The 21330-nt window shown below is 43.1% G+C and overlaps 1 protein-coding gene across 1 annotated transcript; it reads left to right on the forward strand.

Annotated features, from left to right (window-relative positions):
• Nucleotides 1–1525: 1525 nt before the first annotated feature.
• PSMB7 (proteasome 20S subunit beta 7) lies at nucleotides 1526–21315 on the forward strand. The gene is made up of 8 exons (XM_082295279.1): nucleotides 1526–1639; nucleotides 1751–1844; nucleotides 2011–2108; nucleotides 2424–2564; nucleotides 3119–3234; nucleotides 9299–9357; nucleotides 20494–20645; nucleotides 21132–21315. Exons 1-8 carry the CDS (start codon nucleotides 1578–1580, stop codon nucleotides 21241–21243), a joined length of 834 nt encoding a protein of 277 aa, XP_082151405.1. The 5' UTR covers nucleotides 1526–1577; the 3' UTR covers nucleotides 21244–21315.
• Nucleotides 21316–21330: the final 15 nt, after the last annotated feature.

A 21330-nucleotide genomic window follows, 5' to 3' on the forward strand; every position in this document is an offset into this window, starting at 1 on the left:
CAGCAATAGATGGAGCTAGTGGTGCACCAAGATGTCTTTCAACCGGGAGGAGATGTACCTGCACATCTGCAGAAGGGCCAGTCGTGTGCCTGGGAGGATGGGAAAAGGCACTATATTTCTAGAAGGTAAAACAATAATTGTAGGACATCTGCTTAGTTGTCAAGGACCAAAAGGGAAATAAAGCTGTTGTCCCCTCTAGCTACAACCTGCTGTTTCCTTCTCCCCAGACTCCCCACCACCAACTGCTCTACAGTTTATATGCCAATCCAATTTTGATGCCTCTAATTCACCCCAGAGACTGTTTATTTTAACTTTATCAAGTGAAGAGAAAAACAACTGTGTTAGAATGAAAAAAGAGCATCTGGCAGCAGTATATTCTGTCTTTCAGACAGCTTCCCAGCTTTGCCAGTGTACAAAACCATGGGATTTCTGTTACCCAGGGGCTGAAAGAAGGGGAGAAGAGTGTGCAGAGCGCAGGTTCTCTGTGTTTTTACCTTAAGGATGGTCTTGCCTGGTCTGGTGGCTTTTTTTCTGCAAGACTGGCACAATTAAGAAAGAAGCTGGCATTTGGGTTTCTTCCCCGTGGCTGTTTCTGTTCTCTCCCATTGGCAAGTATTTTTGAGCATTGGGGGAAAAAGTAGACATTGCCCAGTAGCTTTGCCCACCCAACCCATTTTTGTTGGTCATCTGAAGAACACCCTGATGGAAAACAGTAATTTTTCAATAATTAGGAGGGACAGTGCAGACATGCAGATCTGGTTGGACACAGGGGACCCCGGATTCATTTTCCTACAAGAGAAAGGGTGTCAAGTAATTAATATTTAATGTTAGGAACAAATGACACTTTATTTTTTTTAATCAATAAGGTTTTTAATTTCAGGAAATTATATATCTATAAAGCAATTATATGTGTCTTAGACTTCGGAAAAATCTCACTCTCTGCCTTGCTTTAAAGCACATCCTTCTTTCTGCAGATGTGGCCAGAAGTTCTGTTCTCTATGGATACATTTGAGCATTCCTTTATTGGGTCGGGACACTGTAGGAAAAGTTAAACTGGAGGTTGGATGTAGTTTACTCAGAAAACACTAAATTAATTTTAGTGATCCCGACATACAGTAGAACTCCTGTAACTTTGAAAATGGGTATCTTTTCTCTTTTCTTTTTTCTCTTTCCTCTTTTCTTTTCTTTTCTTTTCTTTTCTTTTCTTTTCTTTTCTTTTCTTTTCTTTTCTTTTCTTTTCTTTTCTTTTCTTTTCTTTTCTTTTCTTTTCTTTTCTTTTCTTTTCTTTTCTTTTCTTTTCTTTTCTTTTCTTTTCTTTTCTTTTCTTTTCTTTTCTTTTTTCCGTAGAACCATTCCTTTGACAGCGGGTCACTTTCGGGTCACTTTCGGGTCGCTTTCCACTCCCCCGGGCAGCCGCCCCTCAAAGCCCCGCCCCTCAAAGCCCCGCCCCGCCCCTCAAAGCCCCGCCCCCAAAGCCCCGCCCCTCCGAGCCCCGCCCTCAAAGCCCCGCCCCTCAAAGCCCCGCCCCGCCGCCATTTCGCTGCCCCGGAAGCGCTCGCCGCCCCGCCCGTCCCAACATGGCGGCCGTGTCGGTGCTGCGCGCGCCCGCCGGCGGCTTCAGTTTCGACAACTGCTCTCGGTGAGGCTGGGGAGCGGGGCCGGGCCGGGGGGAGCGCGGGGGCCGCGGGGCTGGGCCGGGGGCCGGCGGGGGGACCCCTCACCCCGGCTCCGCTCGCCTCCTGTCTTGCAGGAACTCTCTGCTAGAGGCCGAGCTCGTCCAGAAGGGGCTGCGGGTGCCCGCGCCGCGCAAGACCGGCACCACCATCGCCGGCGTCATCTTCAAGGTGAGGCGGGCGGGGGACGAGGCCGGGCCGGGCCGGGCCCGCGGCGGAGGCCTCGCTCTGCTGAGTCACCCCCGGTGTGCCCGGCCCTATCCCGAACCCCCCGGCTGCCCCCGGGAAGGGCCCCTGTGGAGGTCGCGGCTTTGGGAATAATTCTGCCTTCCTGTAGGATGGCATCGTCCTCGGAGCGGATACGAGAGCAACTGAGGGCATGGTTGTTGCTGACAAGAACTGTTCGAAAATACACTTCATTTCCCCTAATATCTAGTAAGTATTACAGTTTTTTTTGGGTAGTAAGTTGTTTATTGTGTACGTTATTTTGTAATGGTGTTGGTACTGGGTTTTTTAGCCATGTTCTTTACTAGCAGTAAATATTAAGCTCGGTTTCAAAATGATCATTTATTAGCAAGGCTTGGGGGTTCATGGTATTCCACCTACACTTAAGCAGGCTCTCTTGCTTCATGCTCTCTGACTGTGTGAGAACTTAAATCCCTCAATTTTACAATGAGAAAATTTCTGCTTGTTGCATGAAGCATAGAGGTTTCTGTCTCCTTTCCCTCATTTGCTCATCACGTTCCTCAGTTGCTGCGGTGCCGGAACAGCTGCTGATACTGAGATGACAACTCAGCTGATCTCCTCCAACCTGGAGCTCCATTCCCTGTCCACGGGACGGCTCCCACGGGTTGTCACGGCCAATCGGATGCTCAAGCAGATGCTGTTCAGGTAACTGAGTGATTTCTTGTTTATTAACCCTGCTCGTAAAACTAAATAATGCTTAAGGGGCATCCTGTCTCAGGCTGCTTAAACTTCATAACAAGACTTCAGGAAGGATTTCATAATTGCTCTTTGCTTCATGGGCTTTTGAACTGAGATGGAAGAGAAGTCGAGCCTGTGGTTTTAGGGAATTAGTTGTGCCGCGATGCAGTGGTCACACAACAAAAATAGAAGGGTATTAGTTTAATACACTGTTCATCACACCCGTGAAAACTGTTGTGTATCTTTGTGGTGAGAAGGCTGGGCCAGTAATAGTGTAACGTGCAAGCTTGTAAAACTGGGAGTTTCCTGTGATTTGTAATAGAATCATTGCCTGCTGGACACCGAAATAAGCCGTATTTTAGTACATTTCGTAATTTATTGCTCCCAGCTGGTAAAAGCAGCCCATTTAGTACAGAGCTGTTACCCAGGTAGGTGTGGAACAGTTTTCAAATGCCTGTATTGTGTTAAACAGCCACAAGTGAGTCATGGGCATCGGACTCACAGACAAACATTGCTCCCAGGTACCAAGGCTACATCGGAGCCTCCCTGGTGCTGGGGGGAGTGGATGTCACGGGGCCCCACCTGTACAGCATCCACCCCCACGGATCGACTGACAAGCTGCCCTATGTCACTATGGGTGAGTGCTGCTCCCTCGGGGCACGGCGTGGGGAAACGGTTGGTACTTAAAGTGGTTTTATTTAAATGCCATTGTTTGCTGGGAGCTGTGCGGGCCTCACACTACAAAGATAAAATTGTACCTGTAGTTATAGGGCAAGTGCACTGTTCTGTTTCTTCACAAATGTGGGCTGGGACAAAACTCAGCTGCCAGAAAACTGGTGTTGGGAACGTTGTTCTGTGTGTGCTCCACACCTTAAAGCACAAGAATTGCAGGATTCCCAAAATCTTTCTGAAAGAAAAAAAAATTCCGCAGAAACTTCATTTGCAGATGGTCCTAACTCGTGGCTCATACAAATTTCACTTGGGGAACTTGAGTTTCATCTGGCAAACTCAGATAATTTTAAATGGAAACTTATTTTTGGTAGAGCCATGGAAGTGTAATGTAAAGTCCAAATAAATAGATCAGAAAACTGCTCTGAAAACAAGTGTTATCAGATTAGTAGATCAGTCAGCCTGTGCCTGGTGCAGCTTTTCTTGCTCTTTCTGTGTTGGGAAAATACACATTTATAGATTCTCATTAATATTTTCTGTTTCTGGCTGGCATCTTTGGCTAGAACACCTGCTCAGGCTGTTGCTGGAGGTGGTGAATGTTCCTGTTGTGCTGCTGGCTCTCGGAGCCGGGGCGGGTAGCGGTGTAACGAGGCCGTGATTAACGCTCGCAATTAGCGGGCCGGGCGCTGCGGTGGCGGCGTGCGCCCGCTGGGTGGCGCCGGCGGGCCGGGCCTGCCTCACGGAGCCGGGGCTGGGGCCGAGCGGGGCTGCGGGAGCCGCTGCCCTGAGCCGCTCCCCGCATGCTGCCTTCCCTGCCCGGCTTTGCTGCATGCTGCTGCCGCTCCCCGCATGCTGCCTTCCCTGCCCCGCTTTGCTGCGTGCTGCTGCCGCTCCCCGCATGCTGCCTTCCCTGCCTCGCTTTTAAAAGCCTTAAAACGCGGCCTGTCGGGAAACCCTGGCCGCTCTTCTTTCCCTCCCCAAAAATAGCGTAGTAGCAGACTAAGTTCAAACGAGTGGGAAGTAGAATATCAGTGGATTAAGTTCCTTGTAGTTTAAGCTCTGGCTTGCTGTGGGCAGTACCAGGTGTGTGGCTGGTGCTCACACATTCTTTTTGGCCGTGCTGACAGACAAAGCCCTTCTCAGCATCAGTGTCCCTCACCTTCCCACCCGTGGTGCGCTGACACTTCACCCTGTGACCAGGATACGTTTTAGCAAAAACTTAGCTAATGCATATAGAGGAGATAGAATTGAGACAGCAGAGAAACTATCAAAAGTCAAATTGGAGATAGTTGGAATTGTATTTCAGTCTTATTTAGACTAATTTGTTGTTTGTTGGGGTTTTTTTCCCAAATGTTCTAAAGGCGGTTTATTAATTCAGGGTAGGTGTTTTTGGCCAGTTAACTTCTGGAAATTCGGTATTAAATAGGAAAGGTGGTTGAGAAGTTGAGTTTTATTTTGGTGTGCTGGTATATCTGGATGGACAGAGTGGTGTTCTGCCTTTCAAGGGAGATTTAAAAGGTACACAGTGCTTACTCAGGAGTGAGACCATCAAATTAAACTGTTTATGCTGACAAAGAACAAAATTGGATTTCAGCAAACGATGCAAGATTGTCTGATTGCTTGGCTTGTCTAGGAAAGCTTCTGGCCAAGACTTTTAATGAAATGCATGCATAAAATTAAAGCACTTGAAGTGTGTAGTTGAGCTTTCGGAAGCCGGCGGAGTGTTCAGGAGTCTCTCGTGGCTGGAGCTGCTCCCCTGGTGCCAGTGGTGCTTCATATTCATAAATCAGCTCTTCATGCAGTGGCAGTGTCGTGCTGCAGAGCAAGAACTCCCACTGCTGGAAGCCAGCCCCCAGCCAGGAGCCACGCTGAAAAATGATCCCAATCCAAGAGGCTGCCGAGATCACTGAATTCTTACCTGGGATGAGCAGCAAATTGAATAACAATGACTTCGTGTGAATAAATGCCCTGTCAGGGAGTCCTGGCAGTGATGGATTAGGAAGTGCTAAATGTTGCTCTCAAAGCTCTGCACATCCTCTGGTGTGGCAGCAAACAGGTCCGTGGGTGAGGAGATGGACTGTACTTAGCAATAAGAACTTGTCTTGAGTGAAGGTTCTGCTGAAAAGATCCAGTGCATCTGCTTTAGAAAAGCTCCTGCAGTTGTAATTCACAGCGAAAATTATTGTGAGCTGCACTTTTTTGCTACATACCAATAATTATCTTTCACTTTAAATCAACACTCAAGTGGTACAACTGCTCCAGTGAAGACCAGGTGGTATTTTTAAAGTAAATTTATTACAGTTGCATGCAGAAAATTTAACAACTTAGCTGGGAAGATTCAGGAAAAGACCAGTGTTACTTAAAGAAGAAAACAATAAATTCTCTTATCGTCTCATAACTTACCTGGTTCATGCTAATCAGGAGACTGAAAAGCCTTTGCCTCTGAGTAGAGCTTTACGTCTCAGCTTCTGTAATTATGTAGAATTTGTTTGCAGTCAGTATTTTTAGTGTGTAGATATTAGGTTAATACTTCCTGAATATTTGGTTCTAAAGTGTCGCTTACTGAAAATATACGCAAAATAAGTTCTTTGGAATTGAGATGGCATTTTTTACTTCTGTTAAGTGTAAGCATTCCTAGCAGTTAGTGGGTTTTAAAGGTCTGAAAGGGTTTTTTCCTGAATGCTGTATAATACAAATAAATTATGACTTTACTAATTATCCTTTGTTTTAATTATTCCTATTGCTCACACACAGAAGGGAGAGAAACTTTAAACATGTGGAAAAAAAAAATCCAACAAAGAAAATTGCCTGTTTCTATGGAGCTTAGTTTGAAATCTTACCTAAGATAAATACCTGGTTTTGTGTTACTTTGAGCTCAGGTAAAGACATTATTTAATGACATGTTATCACACAGCTTTCCTGGAAGTTTTAATGGATTTGAGGTTGAACTGCTGCTGAATCTGAACTGGTAGTGACTTAAATCAGTTACCATGCACATGAAGTGGGAAATCCATCCCAAGATAATGGATGGTGTTTTGCTGTGTTTGGATTTTATCTTTCTCCAGACATTGTTTGGGAATTGTGAAGCTTGTTTCTGCATAAAGGCAAAGCATGCTTGTTAAAAATGAATTATTGGTGGGCACCAAGTGCACGGACAAGAGAGCAGCTGTTTCCCCACATACAGACAAGTTCTCCATAGACCCTTAATATCCAAGTTTTCTGTGTTTTTATAGGAGCTGCAATAAGAAAACCGTATTTGCAGTGTTTACTTAAGTTCCCAGTTTTATTGCCCGCTCTCCTGTCACAATGCAGCTTTCACAAGGCAGTTGGAGTAGTTGGAACATTTTGGGGTTGTTTGGACAGTGTGTGGAATTTACAAGGAGAGGGAGGTCAGTGCAACGGGACAGTGAAGTTCTCACCACGGGAGCAGCTGTCCATGGCTGCATGTCCAGGGCCAGTCCCAGCAGTGCAGGTGGGCTTTGCTCAGTTCTGTGCTCCAGGGGGATGCCTGCATAGCAGGAGGGTTTTTCACAACAGTTCCTGTTGCTGTTGTCAAACATGCTTTGTTTTGACAGAGACACTCGGATGCATGTGTTGACTGGTGTTTCTGAAAACACGGGGCTTACATCTGGTGCTGGGAACAGTGAAGAATTTTCATTGTGCTATTTAAGATCAGGAAAATCTATTCTTTCAGAGAATGCTTAGCTGTGCTGGGAGGCTTTTGCTAAGGCAAATTTTAAATGAAAGCTTATAAAGCTTATGTTTAGGATTTATAAGCACTAGAGAAAAAATGAAGCAAGTTTATTCAGCTTTTCCAGCTTCCTGTTCTGTTAGAACCTCCTTAGGATCTTGGTTTTGAGATGTAAATGTCTACATGTAGGTTTAATTAAGTTAAGACTTTCAACAACTCTCTGAAAATTTACATTATAGGACTGTGGATTTATTTATTTAAGGTTGAGAGTAGATTTGGCATTTATTTGTGTCTTGGTAACGTAGTGAGATAAATAATTAAGCATAATTCTTTATGTACAAAGGATTTCATGTACTGTAACATCAGATTCCCCTCGCCTTTTTCCTTTTTCTTTTCTTCTTCTTTAAGTTACTGATTTTGGGAGTAGGTTCTTTTGGGAACTTGTTTTTAGAAGGAGCTGGAGGAATTAATCCAGCCTGAGCCATGTATGCAATTGTGTTATCAATAATTTTTATTTGTCAGTAGAAGTGTTAAGAAATTAAGATCACTTTTTCCCATCTAGATAGCTAATGTAGTAATTTCAGTCAGATATTCCATTTTATACTTTCTTTCTTGCACATTTTCTACTCTTTGTACTCTGATTTTGTTAACCTTTCCCCAAGAATAGGGTTGTTTTCCAGCTTTGGCTCTTCCCACTCAGCTCACGGTAGGCCTTCATTTGAGTGTAGCAAGAACGTGGGCTTGGTTTGAGACCATAGACCAGATTTTTTTTTTTTCTCCCCCTCATTACAAATATTCCTATGTAATTCCAAAAGAATTTTTATTTTACCATTCAGGTCCTTTGTTTGTTTTGGCACACGCTTTATTTTGACCTTGTTTGCAGGGTCAGTAAAATTCCTTTTATTTGTGGTTTGTTCTGTGATATCAGCTGTTTGCATCAGCAGTTCAGTTTTGCTATTAGTTGCTTAAAAATCTTCTTTATTCTCAGTTTCAGCATTTAAGAAATGGAGTTGTGTATTGCTCCAAGGTGTAAATGAATAGTCATTGCCTGTAATACAAGTACACACTTAGAGTGTCCTACTGCTTTTAGATGTGATGTATTTGATACTGTAAAGGTAATGATCCTCAACCACAGCAATATTCTGTAACAGGAATATCTGTCATATTCATTGGGATTACCATGTTCATTGATTTGTGTCTGTAAATCTGCTGCTTCAACCCTTTAAATTTGATCTATAATTGGACCTCCTTAAATGGTTCAGCTAAGGTAGTCTGTATTTTCTCAACAGTGTCACTGTCAGCTTCTCCTTTTTCATTATACATTCAGCAGACTTGATAAAATCAGCAGGACACCTCATTTGAAACTGTTTAATCGCTGCCTTTTGCTTTCACTAAACCATTGAGGTGGTCAAGCGATATACACAAATCATTTTAAATAGGAAATATGGCTTTCTCTGTGACCCAGCTAAACAGATAGCACTATGCAAAACAAGTTAAAAAGTAATAAATGCCAAAAAATCTTCTAATTGGAGTAAAAAATTGCAGGTAACTTTATTCACTCCCCAAAAGTAGTGCTCTCTGAAATATGGGTAGGGCCACCGACAGACAAGAAAATCTTCCTGAAGACTCACTCTTTCTGAACAAAGCAAGTTTACAGTTTCAAGCAGTACCATCCTGCTTTTTGTGTTAATTCCTGAAAAACAAGCACATTTATTACCCTGCAGTCACAGTGCTTTGGGCAGAGATGGCTCCTGTTCCATCACTGCACTTGTACCTGCGTCCTTCTGGAGAGGGAACGTTAAACTCCTGGTTTTGTCTCTGGCATTTTGTTCAGCTGTTATTGTTCAGTGTAGAAATAATGGCACAAAGTAGGAGCACAATTAACTGTTCACAACTACGGGGGAAATCCTCTTGTGGCAGCAGCCCCCTGCCCCGTTCCCACTGCTGGGCTGCTCGTCCCCAGGGTTGGAGCCCTCTCCTCATCCCAGCACCCCTCTAACAGGGGCAGGCACGGAAGTGGGGCGGGATGGATGTAGGACTAGGGACTGCAAACTATGGCATTCCCTTAGCTCTCTGTTTCTAACCTCGTTTTTGTGTCTTATGTTAAAAACAGTAAAAAGGGAAAGGCTGCCAGGATGGGCCTGTGCCGAGTCTGTGCACACAAGCTGTACCCCTAGGATTAAATCAGGTGCTGACTTAGTGTAGACACTGTACAGTGAAGAGTAAGCTAAGTAGGCTTCAGTCTGGTTTGTGCTGCTGAGATTTACTATATTTTTCTCTAAAAAAAGGTGCTATACCTAAGTCCACTCGCTAAAGGGGTGTTCTGATGTTGTCATCACAGGTTCTGGATCGCTCGCGGCCATGGCAGTGTTTGAAGATAAATACAAACCCGACATGGAGGTAAGTCTCGGGTTTTTTTAAACGTCAGTGTTTCTTCCCTCAGCAATCCTTATGATCATAAGAATTTAGGAGGTTTGAAACTCTAAAAAAGTTAAATCTGCTCCAGTTTTGCTGCACTTAAAATGTACTAATGTCAGCTTACTGCAAAGCTGTAAAAATTCATGGGTAAAATAAATAAATTTGCAAGAAGCTGTATTTTTATATGGGAAAATGTGTGATTTGAATGTAGGTGAAGGCTTTAAAAACATACAGCTTACTGATTATAGTTGACTTCAGAAATTCACCAGCCCTTGCACAGTCAATATTGTTGTTTTTCTGTCAGTCTGTCTTTCTTTCTCCATCTTGAAAAGAGAATGCAACAAAAAGTGTTCAGGTATTGCATAAAACAATTCTGATTGATTGGGTATGTTCAGAACTAGTGTTTGCACTTCTAATATCTACTTAAAAGCTGATTATCAGAAGACTCATAAGATTGTGTTTTGCTGATCATACTGATAAAAATGGAAAATGCTTGATTGTTGTTATAAAGAATCATTCAGGAAAGCTAAAAGCTGGAGTGTCATGAAAGATCAGAGTAAGCTGTTCAGTTACAAATGAATGCAGTGCATTATTTTTGTATTTTCTGTAATGTTTCTTGCATTTGGTTACACCATGCTGCTGATCTAAACCTTGAGAATCCAGTTGTCTGCAGACTTTCTATTGATGAAAATAACTCCAAAACAATTACAGGGTTTTCTGTAACTGTATTTCATAAAATGCATCAGGAATGCCAAGTCCTCTTAAACCACATTAATCTCTTCAGACTTTCTGTGAACGCTCCTTCTCATTCCAATTGATTAATAATTCCACCGTAAAGAAAAAATGAGAATTGAACTCAGGATTGAAATTGGACCCATTAAAAATGACTTGTAACTGTTGAAATAATTTCAGCTTAAAAGGCAGATAAAAAAAACCCTTGGAGCTCTTCAGTATCATTGAATGATGTAGGAAAGGAAAAGGTTAGTCTACATCAGCAGAGGTCTTCAGATGTTCCTCATTTTTGTAATGCAGCTGCTGTGGGTCATTTTTATCCCCCTCAAGTGCACTGTGGTTTTAGGTGATAGTCCCATAAGTCCACAGAGTTCCTCTCTATAAAGCTGGTAAATGAAGTTTAAAATGTGAGATAATCTGTTGTACCTTGGTACATCTCCTGACAAATCATGATGTGCAATTCCAGCAGATTAAAAAAACACCAGTCAACCCCCCACCTTGTTTTAAGAAGTTTGCCATTAGTTAATTGCTTAAGCATTAGTAAGAAGCAGTTTTCCAATTATCCCTGGCCCCTCTCCTGTCAGTACCTAAGCAAGAGTTGTAGGTGTGCAAAGTTATGGACAGTGGGATCAGGATTCCTGTGATTTAGGCAGCATCTGAAGACACTGGACTTTTGGTCTCTAGTATATTTACGATTGTTATCAGAAATATTGGGATATGTTTAATAGGCTCCCAAGTGTCTCTGGGAAGGATCCTCACACCAGATGGCTGATAGAGGCATGAGAGAGAGAGGAAGACTCTGTTTTTCCCTCTTGCCTCGTGCTGCTGTAAGAATGAGAGAGTCTCCTTTTCCAGCCTCCTGTGTGACTGTGCACTTGGCATGCGTGCCATTCCACTGAAAACACGGACTGCAAATCCTTGGAATCAACAGCTACAGCACAATAGTCCTCTTTCCAAGATACAAATGGCAAAGAGCCGTGCTGTGGAACTAAAATTTTCATTTATTCTCAGCTAGCTTTCAAGCTTGTATTTTAAGTCATTTCTTGTGTAAGAGTAACCGAAAAAGGCACCAAAAACTGGTAAATCTCAAATTTTCCTATTTAGAAAGGTCATCCTCATTAAACTGTCTTCACACACAACCGTAAGTGGCAGCAGATAGTCACTTATAACAAGCATGTAGAAATGCAACCTACCAATTTGTTGAAATAGATGTTTGGATCTTTGAGTCTTGCATGCACCTTAACCCTTCCTTTGGTTTTTCTGGATAATCTGTTATCTAATAATAGTTCAGGAATTGTATTATGCAAACCAGCAAAGTTTCAGGTGATAAAGCTCAGCTGTACTCTTAAACACTTCCTCACATTCTGTTATGGCTGTGAGTTTATAATACTTACCTTCTAAGTCAGATGTGGTTTGTTGGTTTTGTTGTTGTTGTTGGTTTTTTTTGTAAATTAATAAAATAATAAATATTTCTATTGAAATTAATCCAAATTAAATCAAAGTATGCTATATATATTTTACATAAAACTTGTTATAAAATGGCAATGAAGATAAACTTAAAATTGCTGGAGATTAATTTAATAAAATACGTAGAAAATTATTATTTTTCTGTCAAGATCAGTGCTCCTTTCTTTTGCACTAATTGTCAGAATAGCTTCCTAGGGCTACTGGAGGGTAGTGGTGTGCTTCAAGACCATCACATCACAGAAAAATGATTCAAAGGCAAACTGTCCTGCACCCTCTGGTATCAACTTGCAAATTAGCATCTGGAATGTAATTAAACAAGCTTAATGAAAGTAGCAGCTGAATACTACTGGAAAAGACAATCAGCTTTTTTGCCTCTGATATATATTCTGTACTATTGAAGCTGATCACCAAACGCATCGTGTGAGCACAGTTAAAAAAAAATTAGCATTTATTTGAAGAATAGGAACTGTTTTTCATTCTGTTATGCTTTTGGCATGCACTGGTGTCCCAGGAGAGCCATGCCACAGCAGATAGTGCACAATATTTATAAATCCATGACAGGCAATAATAGCAACTTGAAAAATTCTTTTGCTAGAATTTCAAGTTGAGAGCTGCCAAAAGCTGAGAGGATCAAATCTGCAGTGGCAGCTGCTGTGCCCTACAGTTAGAATCATAGACTTTGAAGATGCTCAACTAAAAAAAAAAATAAAAAAATAAAAAAAGACTGCAGGCTTAGCCAATTTTTGCAGGTTTCTAGAGCCCTGGCTCTCTGCCTTTTGAAGATGAGTTGCTGAAGCTTCTCCCAGTGCCTGAGGCATGCTAACACCAGCAGGATGTGTTTTTTTCCATAGACTTAGTGTGTCTTCAGATTTAAGCACATGCTTTATCAGTGCCAACTGTGATGGTCCTTTCCCTGGCTGCAGTGCTGGGAGATGATCTTTACCCAACATCCTTCAGAGGAGCTGTGGAGATGGATGGTGACGTCCCCGAGTGCCACTTGTGCAGCCTGATTTATGTAGGCAGGGTTTGTTGGGAAGGAGTGCTGGCCTCTAGAGGAACCATTATAGATCGCTGAGGATGGTAACACTTTCAGCCCTGAAGGCCTGTAGTTGCTTCAAAAATGTAATGCCAAGCACCTAACTACTGTGGAACAATATTAATCTGTCATGTGGGCAGCTATAGATCTACTTTAAAAAAACGTAAGTGGAAGAACAGCACATCTAATGGAGTGTTTTGAGCTTAGATCTTTCATTGTAGCCAATTTTTCTTCCAATAGAGTCACCACTGGTTTTTAAACCTTACAGTCATTTTGTAAATGCATTTGTGCCTTCTGGTGTTAAACAATAGCAAAGAAATACTCTGAGTCAGTGGATATGGAAAGCATCATGAACTGGGGAAAAAAAAGTCTACAGTATTAAACGCTGGAATTCTGAGTTTTTCTATCCTCTGGTGGTAGAATTCCTCAGGAGATGGGGAGGGGATGTATTTTCTTCTGGTATTTGATTTCTGGTGTTTGAAAAGTAGGAGCATTTTGTCTGTAGAATTACTTGATGCACAGTGGGGCTATGTTGTAGACTTCTTGTTTAAGCAATGAAAGGCTGCTTGTAACTTCATTTCTTTTCTGTATTTCATCAAAACAGCCAGGTTTAATAATAAGAGGCTCCAAAAGGAAGAGAATCAGAAGCCACAGAAAATGCTTTTGCAAGGAAAAGAAAGTAAATCTTGGAGTGTAATGCGTTCAGGAGCAGAATAGGTGGAAGAAAGGAGATAGTCTGGCAGATATTTAATAATTATTTCTAGGACAGATCACTTACAAATGTGTGAGATTATGTTTACAGTTATTTATTATACCATTTCTTAAGTGTGGTAGGAAATCAAGTGGTACTGAATAAAAACAAAAATATCCTAGAGGGTAAGAATAGATGAAAAAGAAGGGACTGTTCTGAGTGTGTTCCACGTGGAGCACAGGCCCTCTCGGTCCTGCAGCAGCTGTGCTGTCCCAAAACCTGCAGCTTGCTGTCCCACTGGAGAGGGGGTGTCCCCTGGGTGTGCTTGGGTTACCTGTGGTGGCTTCGGCTCACCTGTTCCAATGGGACCTACGTGGGCTGGGAGCAATTGGCCGAGCAGTTTGTCAGGCAGGTTTGGGAGAAGTGGTTTCTGAGGTACTTCTGAGTAGCCCCTTATCCCTGAGTGAAGCAGCTGAGGCACGGAGAGCGCTTTCCTCGGGATGCTCCATGTGCTCTGGGATCTTTGCTGTGTTGAAATGCAAAGTAGACTGAATGCAGCTTTCACTGTGCACCTCTTATTTCAGTAAAAAAATGCATCAGGCACACTACAAAATATTATGAAAACATGTCACTTTCTTCCATTTTTAAGCAGCTGACACATAGATCCTTAAAATGTTCCTGTGCTCACGTTTCCTACTGTCCCTCAATATGGTGGAATTATTTTTGTTTATTAACTACTGACAATAATACTGAGCTATTTTTGGAATCTGTCAAAAGTCTCTAATCTTCAGCAATAGTTGTCTCCCCAGTCTTGTCGCCTGTGTCTGTGTGACGGGGGCTGGGGAGCAGTGACAAGCTGCAGATGAGCCCTGTGTTCATTAGTGATGGTGATCAGCTCTCGGGCTCAGGTGTGGCAGCCGTGGCTGATCCTGCCAGCTGACACTGCAGCTTTAATGACTCCGCAGGACGGTGACCACTTGCTGGGAGGTTTGTGGGCTCCACTCTGGCAGCAGACAATGGAGATCAAGCCAGACTATGGGAGTTAGGCTGGAGAGCCAGCCTGAGATACTTGAACCCCTGTTGGTGTCAAACATGGAATTAAGTAAATGGGGGGTGGGGGGGGAATCTGAGTTGGTGAGCAAAAATCAGGACTTTGTGTTTCTGTGCCCTGTGTATCTGTGTATTTCATTATCCAGTGACAGGAACTGAGGCTGTTAGTGGCATATCCTCATTCCTTGCTGCCAGAGCTTGTGGCACTGCAGTTTTCAGCTTTCCTGACATAGCTGTGTTCGTGTCTCCTGGAGACATGGATTTCCATGGGTAAATATCAGGTGTTAGTGCATACAGTCAGCTAGAAAATAAAGGCTTATCATACCTGTTCCTTATTCTTCGGTTAGATCACAATTATCCTGTGGCAACCTAGTTTCTGCCTGACATGTTGGACAGTTTGTACTGTTTTCATCATCTTTCACAGAATTGTGCCCGGGATTGATTTCCTTTGTGGAACGAGTGTTAAACAGGAAATCTGGGCTGATTTGGAATATGCCAGCTAGGTATGCTCTGGCATGGCTGGGGTGGCAGGTGAGGTGTTTTGTGGTGTGCTTTCTGAATGGACGAAAGCCCGGTCTGTGTGCTGAAGTAGTGGGACACTGCCGGCAGCACCAGTCCGAGTTCCCAGAGATACCCACCCAGTAGTGCTGCCTTCCAGTTTGCTGTTTGCAGACTGTATCAAGGGAAATAAATGTTACCTTTGTGTAAATTGGGCCTTGCTGCATGACAAAGAGCAACAATTTCTTCACTTTTATGAAAGTAACACTTAAACTTTGTCTGTAATAATGTAGACAAGCTGGCCAGAAGCAGGGCTCTGTGTTAAGAGATCATTTCACTGCACAGGGTAGGGGGAGGACAGGTAATTATTTTTGATGCATTTCTCAGGAGCAGGTGTTCCAGTTTAAATTGTTCCAGTTTGTATATCTCCCATAACTGCAGAACATGGGCAAAATGTACTGGAAAATATTTCACATGGCACAGAGCCCGAGTGCTGCTCCTGCGGCGAGGGCCGGCAGGGCCGAGGGCAATTGCTGTGAGGGAACAGGGAGGAGGAGGAGGAGGAGGGAGCCAGCCTGGACTTTATGGAGCATTTTGGTGTATTAGGAAGGATATATTACCAGAGGGCCCAAGGCTTCTTTTCCAAATAAAATGTTGACCTTCATTCCCGTCCATCCTTTTGTCAGAGGTAAAGCAATAGTCAGATGAGCAGAGTTTGCTTTATTTGAAGCCAGACACGTTATTGCTTGATACTAATTTTTTTATATGCAGTAATATAAAGTAACTTTAACCTAGTCTTCTGCAGGGTTTGCATATTTGGGTGGCTAAGGGTCGGTGTGTTACTGTAGAGCAGCACAGTGGGGCCAGAGGAGGAGTTGCAGCCTGGCAGGATTTACAGCTCTGGTGTTGTTGAGCCAGTTCCCATTTTGAGAATCAGTTCCCTAAAAACCCATGAACTTTACCCATATGTAAGAAGTGATGGATGAGTTTTTGTAATCATTCTTAGTTCAGAGAATGGGAATAGTATTAAAAGAAATCCCACAGTTGCAAGAAGAGCTTGTAATTTAATTCTGTGCCATTGGAAATATGGATTGTACTAATCCCCGTGTAGGGAATGACATACAGCAACTAATGTTATTGAATAGTAGTTCCGAATCATATAAGTTTCTTGTCTTGGCAGGTAATTTGGCATAAATTGTTAATGTAAATCCAGGTTAGTGGGGAAGACATTATTTTACTAAAAAAGATAAACTGCTGATTAATTCAGTATAGAACTCAATTACAAATTGAAAGTGTCTCTGCGGGACGCCAGTACCCTAAAGACAGCAGATGTTGAATTGATACTCCAGCATATTTCACCCTGGTATGAAATATTAACGTGGTTTATTATACTGGTGGTGTATGATATCAGAGAGGGGGTGGGGATGAGTCTGGGCTCACAGGCAGCTTCCTCAGAATGGGAAAAACTGTTATCTCTGAGAATAATAATTAGGGGCTCCTGAGCAGTTTATTTGGAAAGTTCTTACCAGAAAATTATTAGAAAAATAAACATTTACTGACACTTCAGTCACAATGAACCTGACATAAAATGCATAGATCTGAAAAAAAAAAAAAAAATTGAGAGACAAGTTGTGTCATTCCTTATTCTGAGGCAGCACTGGAAATGCACTTTTTGGGGGGAGACTTGTTAAACCTGAGTGGTTTAAATGACACGTGCCAGCCCCTTTCCTGACAGCCAAACCAAATCCATTCTTGCTGCTGGAGCCTTCCAGCCTTCCCTTACAAGAAACACAAAGTCCTTTGCTTCTCAGAGTCGTTCTCTTTGGACTTAGAGCAGACTTCAGCATCTCTTCCAGTTACAGGCTAATCTCCACCCCAGCCCCTCACTCCCTATATGCTGCTATTCTATTCTCTTCCAGAGTCTATTTATGCTCCTGTAGGTGCTTCTGTTCTTCAAGAGGTATTGCTTTCTAGTCCCAGATTCCCAACACTGCTTTATAGATTTATTTTTTTATTGTCATTGTCCTTCCTGAAGCTTCTGATTTTTTTTTTTCCTTCCCACACAAGTCTTGCAGATTCTCATTTTAAGTAGGATCAACTTTTTCTATGATAATATTTCTACGAATCTCATTGTTGTAAAAGACTGTTATGATAAGTATTTGCATTTGTTTATTTATACAAAAATATTTGCTTGCTTATGTTCATTTTATACTGATTGTGCACTGCATTTCAAATTTTTCTAAGAATTACTTAGGAGAACTGCACCATGTATTGCATCTTTAACAGTGTCCTGGTGACCTGCAGAAGGGATTAATTTTATTTTGGGAAGAGTTAGGAAAAAAACCTAGTACTTTCTAAAGTTCTAAAATCTGGAAAAGACATCTCCTGTGTAACTTGCTTGTGAAGTTAGGAAATGTTGAGGAAATAATGTTCACAAAGCCATTCCAGCTGCTCCCTTTGCTGCTGGAGCATAATGATAAACTTGTTTACAGGTTATTAGTGAAGACAGTATTAATATAATATAGAAGTAGCCTCATCTCCTGTAAGAAAGTCTCTTTTTCCCTTCAGTAGCACTTGAAATTTGGAAATTGCTTAAGTGAGAAGAGAAAGTTGATCCAAGTCATATACAAGAATAATGTGTAAAAGTTGCTTCTCGGTGCTGTTTGGGACTTGTGGCAGAGCAGCTGTGAGAGGTAATCCATCAGCTCTGAGTGTCTGCAAACTGCAACTCTCCAGATAACAGGTTTAAAGTAAAGATTTAATACAGGCTCTATCTACTATGATGTTGCAGTGACAGTTTAAAACTCATTCTCTAAATCTCAGCAGACTTTATAGCCAGCAGTGGGCCCATATAAAGCTTAATGGCATTACAACACATAAATCATCTTTTAAAGACGCTACCAGTAGCGCCAATATTAAATGCAGACAATTGTCTGTGTTATAAATAATTTATCAAACACTGCTTCAGATTAGCCTTCCATGCTGAGTTATTTATTTTAGCCTTTACTGCCCTATTCCTCAGGCACCCTTTGGAAGCTGTGTTGCCGGTCACTGTAATGAACTGGGCTCTGTCCCACAGCACAGCTGTGCTGACCATTACAGCGCGCTGGACCTCGCTGTGCCTTTGCCAAGCGCTGCCCATTTGTCATGCGGAGGTAAATGGAGCTGCACATTGGAGTCCAGGGACACATTGTGGGCTGTGTGATGGGGACAGACAGATCGCTCCATAAAGTGCTGCTTGTCACCGCTGCCTCGCCATACAGTTCATCACTCGGCTGTAATCTCATTTAAGGAGCAGTGGGGGCCCCAGAGGAGGATATTCCCAGTTAGCTTGGTCTTTGCGACCATAAAGCAGGAAGTGCTCCTTTTATATACTCTGAACTTTTAGGGTTTTTTAAGATTAATTATTACAGTGACTCATTGAGGGCCCTGTACTTGGGACTGTGTCAGCACTTTCCTGCTAACCCCCTATTTTGTGACTGTAAATAGCAGTCCTTGCTGAACTCCACCTTGCTGATCTCTGTAAGGAATGCTTTAGGTTTTTCTTGTGGCTATTCTGTTCAGCTTTCTAAATTGTAAAAAGAGGAGCAGGAAGCAGCATGGAGGTAGGGCTTTCAAAAATGACCACTATTCCATGTTCACAGACTGAGCTGCACTGTTAGTGAAGAAGCTGAGGTTACAGCCTGGGCTCTCTATGCAGTGGCTGCCTCAGTGCAGTTGCAGCTCAGCCCTTCTGACTGCACTTTGAGTATTTTTGAACTATTTTGATAACAGCAGGGTCACAGAGTACATTTTTAAAAGCAAATCAAATTTAAATTAGAGGAGTCTGTGAGCTTTACAGTGTTGTCTCAAAAGGATGAAATTAAAAGGAAGAGTGGAACAAACTCCACCAATCTGCTGTAGTTTTCCTAAGCTGCTTTTCTTACACGTAACACTCATAGATTAAAATTATTCTGCTTTTGCTACCACTTAATTCTTAAAGCAGATATACACATACTTCTTTGGTTTATTTACTTTCACTATAGTACTAAAGTAACCTTAGTCTGCAAAGAATCATTGACGGTCTTCTGTCAGTTGAGTGAGGAATTACTTGCTTACCAGGGTTTTATTGCCCAAAACACTGAAGGAAAGGTACAGAAGTTATTTTTGCAGCATGGCTGTATTGTTGTAGTCAGCTTGGTAGGAAGCGTAATGCAATTTTTTTTTTTTAATAAAGAGTAATAGTGGTTAAACTGGGAGTGATGTAAGAATTGCTGGTGTTTCTGTAGTTCACTGGAAGTTGTGCCCTGCTCCTATGGCTGTTGGCACAGGAGTACTGTCATTCCCACTGTTCCAGAGGGGCACCAGGGAGTGCAGGGCAGGCCCTGGGTGCAGGCGGGCAGGAGCTGAGCTAATTTTGGGCTCCTCTTGAGCTGCACTCGGGGCTGGAGCAGCTGCAGTTGGAGCTGCCGCTCCTGGCACCGCTGCTGTCACGTGGCGGGGTCCTGGCACAGACAGGCTGGGAAAATGAGGCACACTGGAAAAAGCTGCATTTATCAAATTCAGCGCTGACCCCATCTCTTGTTCCTCGTGTCTGGTGGCAGAAGATTATTCCAAGGTGTGAAATAGCAGCAAAGCAATGAGGAGTGAGCCTGGGAGCCTCAGCATTCCGGCAGGATCCGCTGGGTGAGCTGAGGAGCAACTGCTGCTCACAACACAACTGCTGGGGACAAAATGAGTCCCCACCTCTGTGCCCATGGATGTGTTTCAGTCTTTCTGTACTGGAACAGGCAGCTCTAGTCAGTGTTTTCAAGTAAGTTACACACCTTTGAGAGAATGTAAGGGGTCTTTTATTCTCTGGTTTGTACTTTCTAGGCTACTGAAAAGATCTGTGTGTGTGTATATACATCCATATTTGTATATTTAAAACACAATCTGTTTTCCTTGCATTCTCACCCTTTGGCCAGGTGATGGGGGCACGGACTTAGTGGAGCTGAGGGTGCAGAACATCCCCTGGCTGCTCTGGGCTCTCAGCAAGTCCTGCGGTGCCATGGGCAGGGTTGTAGGGCACAGGCTCTGTCAGTGAAAATTTGTCCTTTGCCCCAGGAGTTCCCCAGCCTGGGTTACAGCAGGAACTAAGGCCATGTCAGATGGTTCCTGATTGGCCCTAGCTGTGCATGGGTATATTTTCCATCAGCCTTTTTGGACTAGCCCCAGCCCTGCCTGGGAGCTGCAGAGGGAGCCAGTGTTGCTGGAATGACCAGGGAAGGCTGCCAGTCCCGATGCCTCCACAGCAACCAGTCATGTGTTACTGGGGAGGGGGGAATGTGATGCTTACAGATCTGGTGTAATAGTTTAATGGGTATTTTGATGAATTGAAATGTTTCTGTGTAAAAGATACTCCCAAGTGCTGTTGTGTAACATGGGCACTGTTGCACTCTGGTTCCTTCGAACTAGTAACTGTGCCTCAGTTACATCCATTACTTTAGCCAAGGTTCCTTTTTTGTTTCACTTAAGTGGTAAAAACTAATTGCAGTATTGTACCTGGTGATTGCAGGGTTTGGTGTGTCATTTATTGTTCCAAGCTCAACCTCAAGCAGGCACAGGGACGCACAGTCCTGGGAAATGCCAGCACTAAAAAGTGACAGCTTTTTAACCATTCCAGGAGGAGGAGGCCAAGCAGCTCGTGCGAGATGCTATCGCAGCCGGCATCTACAACGACCTGGGCTCTGGCAGCAACATCGACATCTGTGTCATCAGCAAGAACAAGCTGGATTTCCTCCGTCCATACGATGTGGCCAACAAAAAGGGGGACAGGTGAGTAATCCTGAAGCTCTTGTGGGTCCCCGCTCTGCCTGGCAAGGCCTGTTTTCAGTAATACCAAATTCTGTCAGTGATCTCTAGTCTGTAGGAGTTTCAACTAAACAGTGCAAATGAGCAGCTGGAGCAGCAGCTGAACAGAGGCTGATACATTGGAAGAATTATTCTAGAGTTGCAAAACATAAGTAAATTGCTTGTTCTTTGGTTTGTAGCACAAATGTCCCCCACCACTTTGAGAGCCCACTGATTTCAGTAAAAACCTTTCCAGTTACAGGGCAGTGTTTTTGTAACCAGTTTCCTCAAGTTGCTGGTTTATCTGCAACTCTGTCAGTTATTGCAATCAGTTTAGATTTTGCAGTAAGCACAATTCCTTTACTTCGGACTTTTATAGGAAACTTCTAAAGCTGATCAGTTCTAAAATTTTAAATGCAAGTTTTGCTCTGTACCATGTTCCAGACTAATTTTGCCCCATTTCTTAACTAGGTTTGGTAGGTACAAGTGTGAAAAAGGAACAACTGCTGTTCTCACAGAGAATGTGGTACAGCTGGAGCTCGAGGTGTTGGATGAGACCGTGCAAACCATGGACACATCCTGAGCCCCTGGGTGCTCAGAGAGCAGCTGATGCAGAATAAAGAGGGCTCTGCCCAATCTCCTCCCTGTGTCTGTACCTGGTGCTGTTGCT

This window comes from Coloeus monedula, assembly GCF_965178545.1.
Source record: "Coloeus monedula genome assembly, chromosome: 21".
NCBI lineage: Eukaryota > Metazoa > Chordata > Aves > Passeriformes > Corvidae > Coloeus > Coloeus monedula.

Bases quoted from the DNA above. Each gene is read 5' to 3' on its own strand.
- PSMB7 (XM_082295279.1), top strand. From the start codon at position 1,578: ATGGCGGCCGTGTCGGTGCTGCGCGCGCCCGCCGGCGGCTTCAGTTTC. The intron at 3,235-9,298 runs GTGAGTGCTGCT...TTGTCATCACAG, and splicing joins GCTGCCCTATGTCACTATGG to GTTCTGGATCGCTCGCGGCC. The intron at 20,646-21,131 runs GTGAGTAATCCT...TTTCTTAACTAG, and splicing joins GCCAACAAAAAGGGGGACAG to GTTTGGTAGGTACAAGTGTG.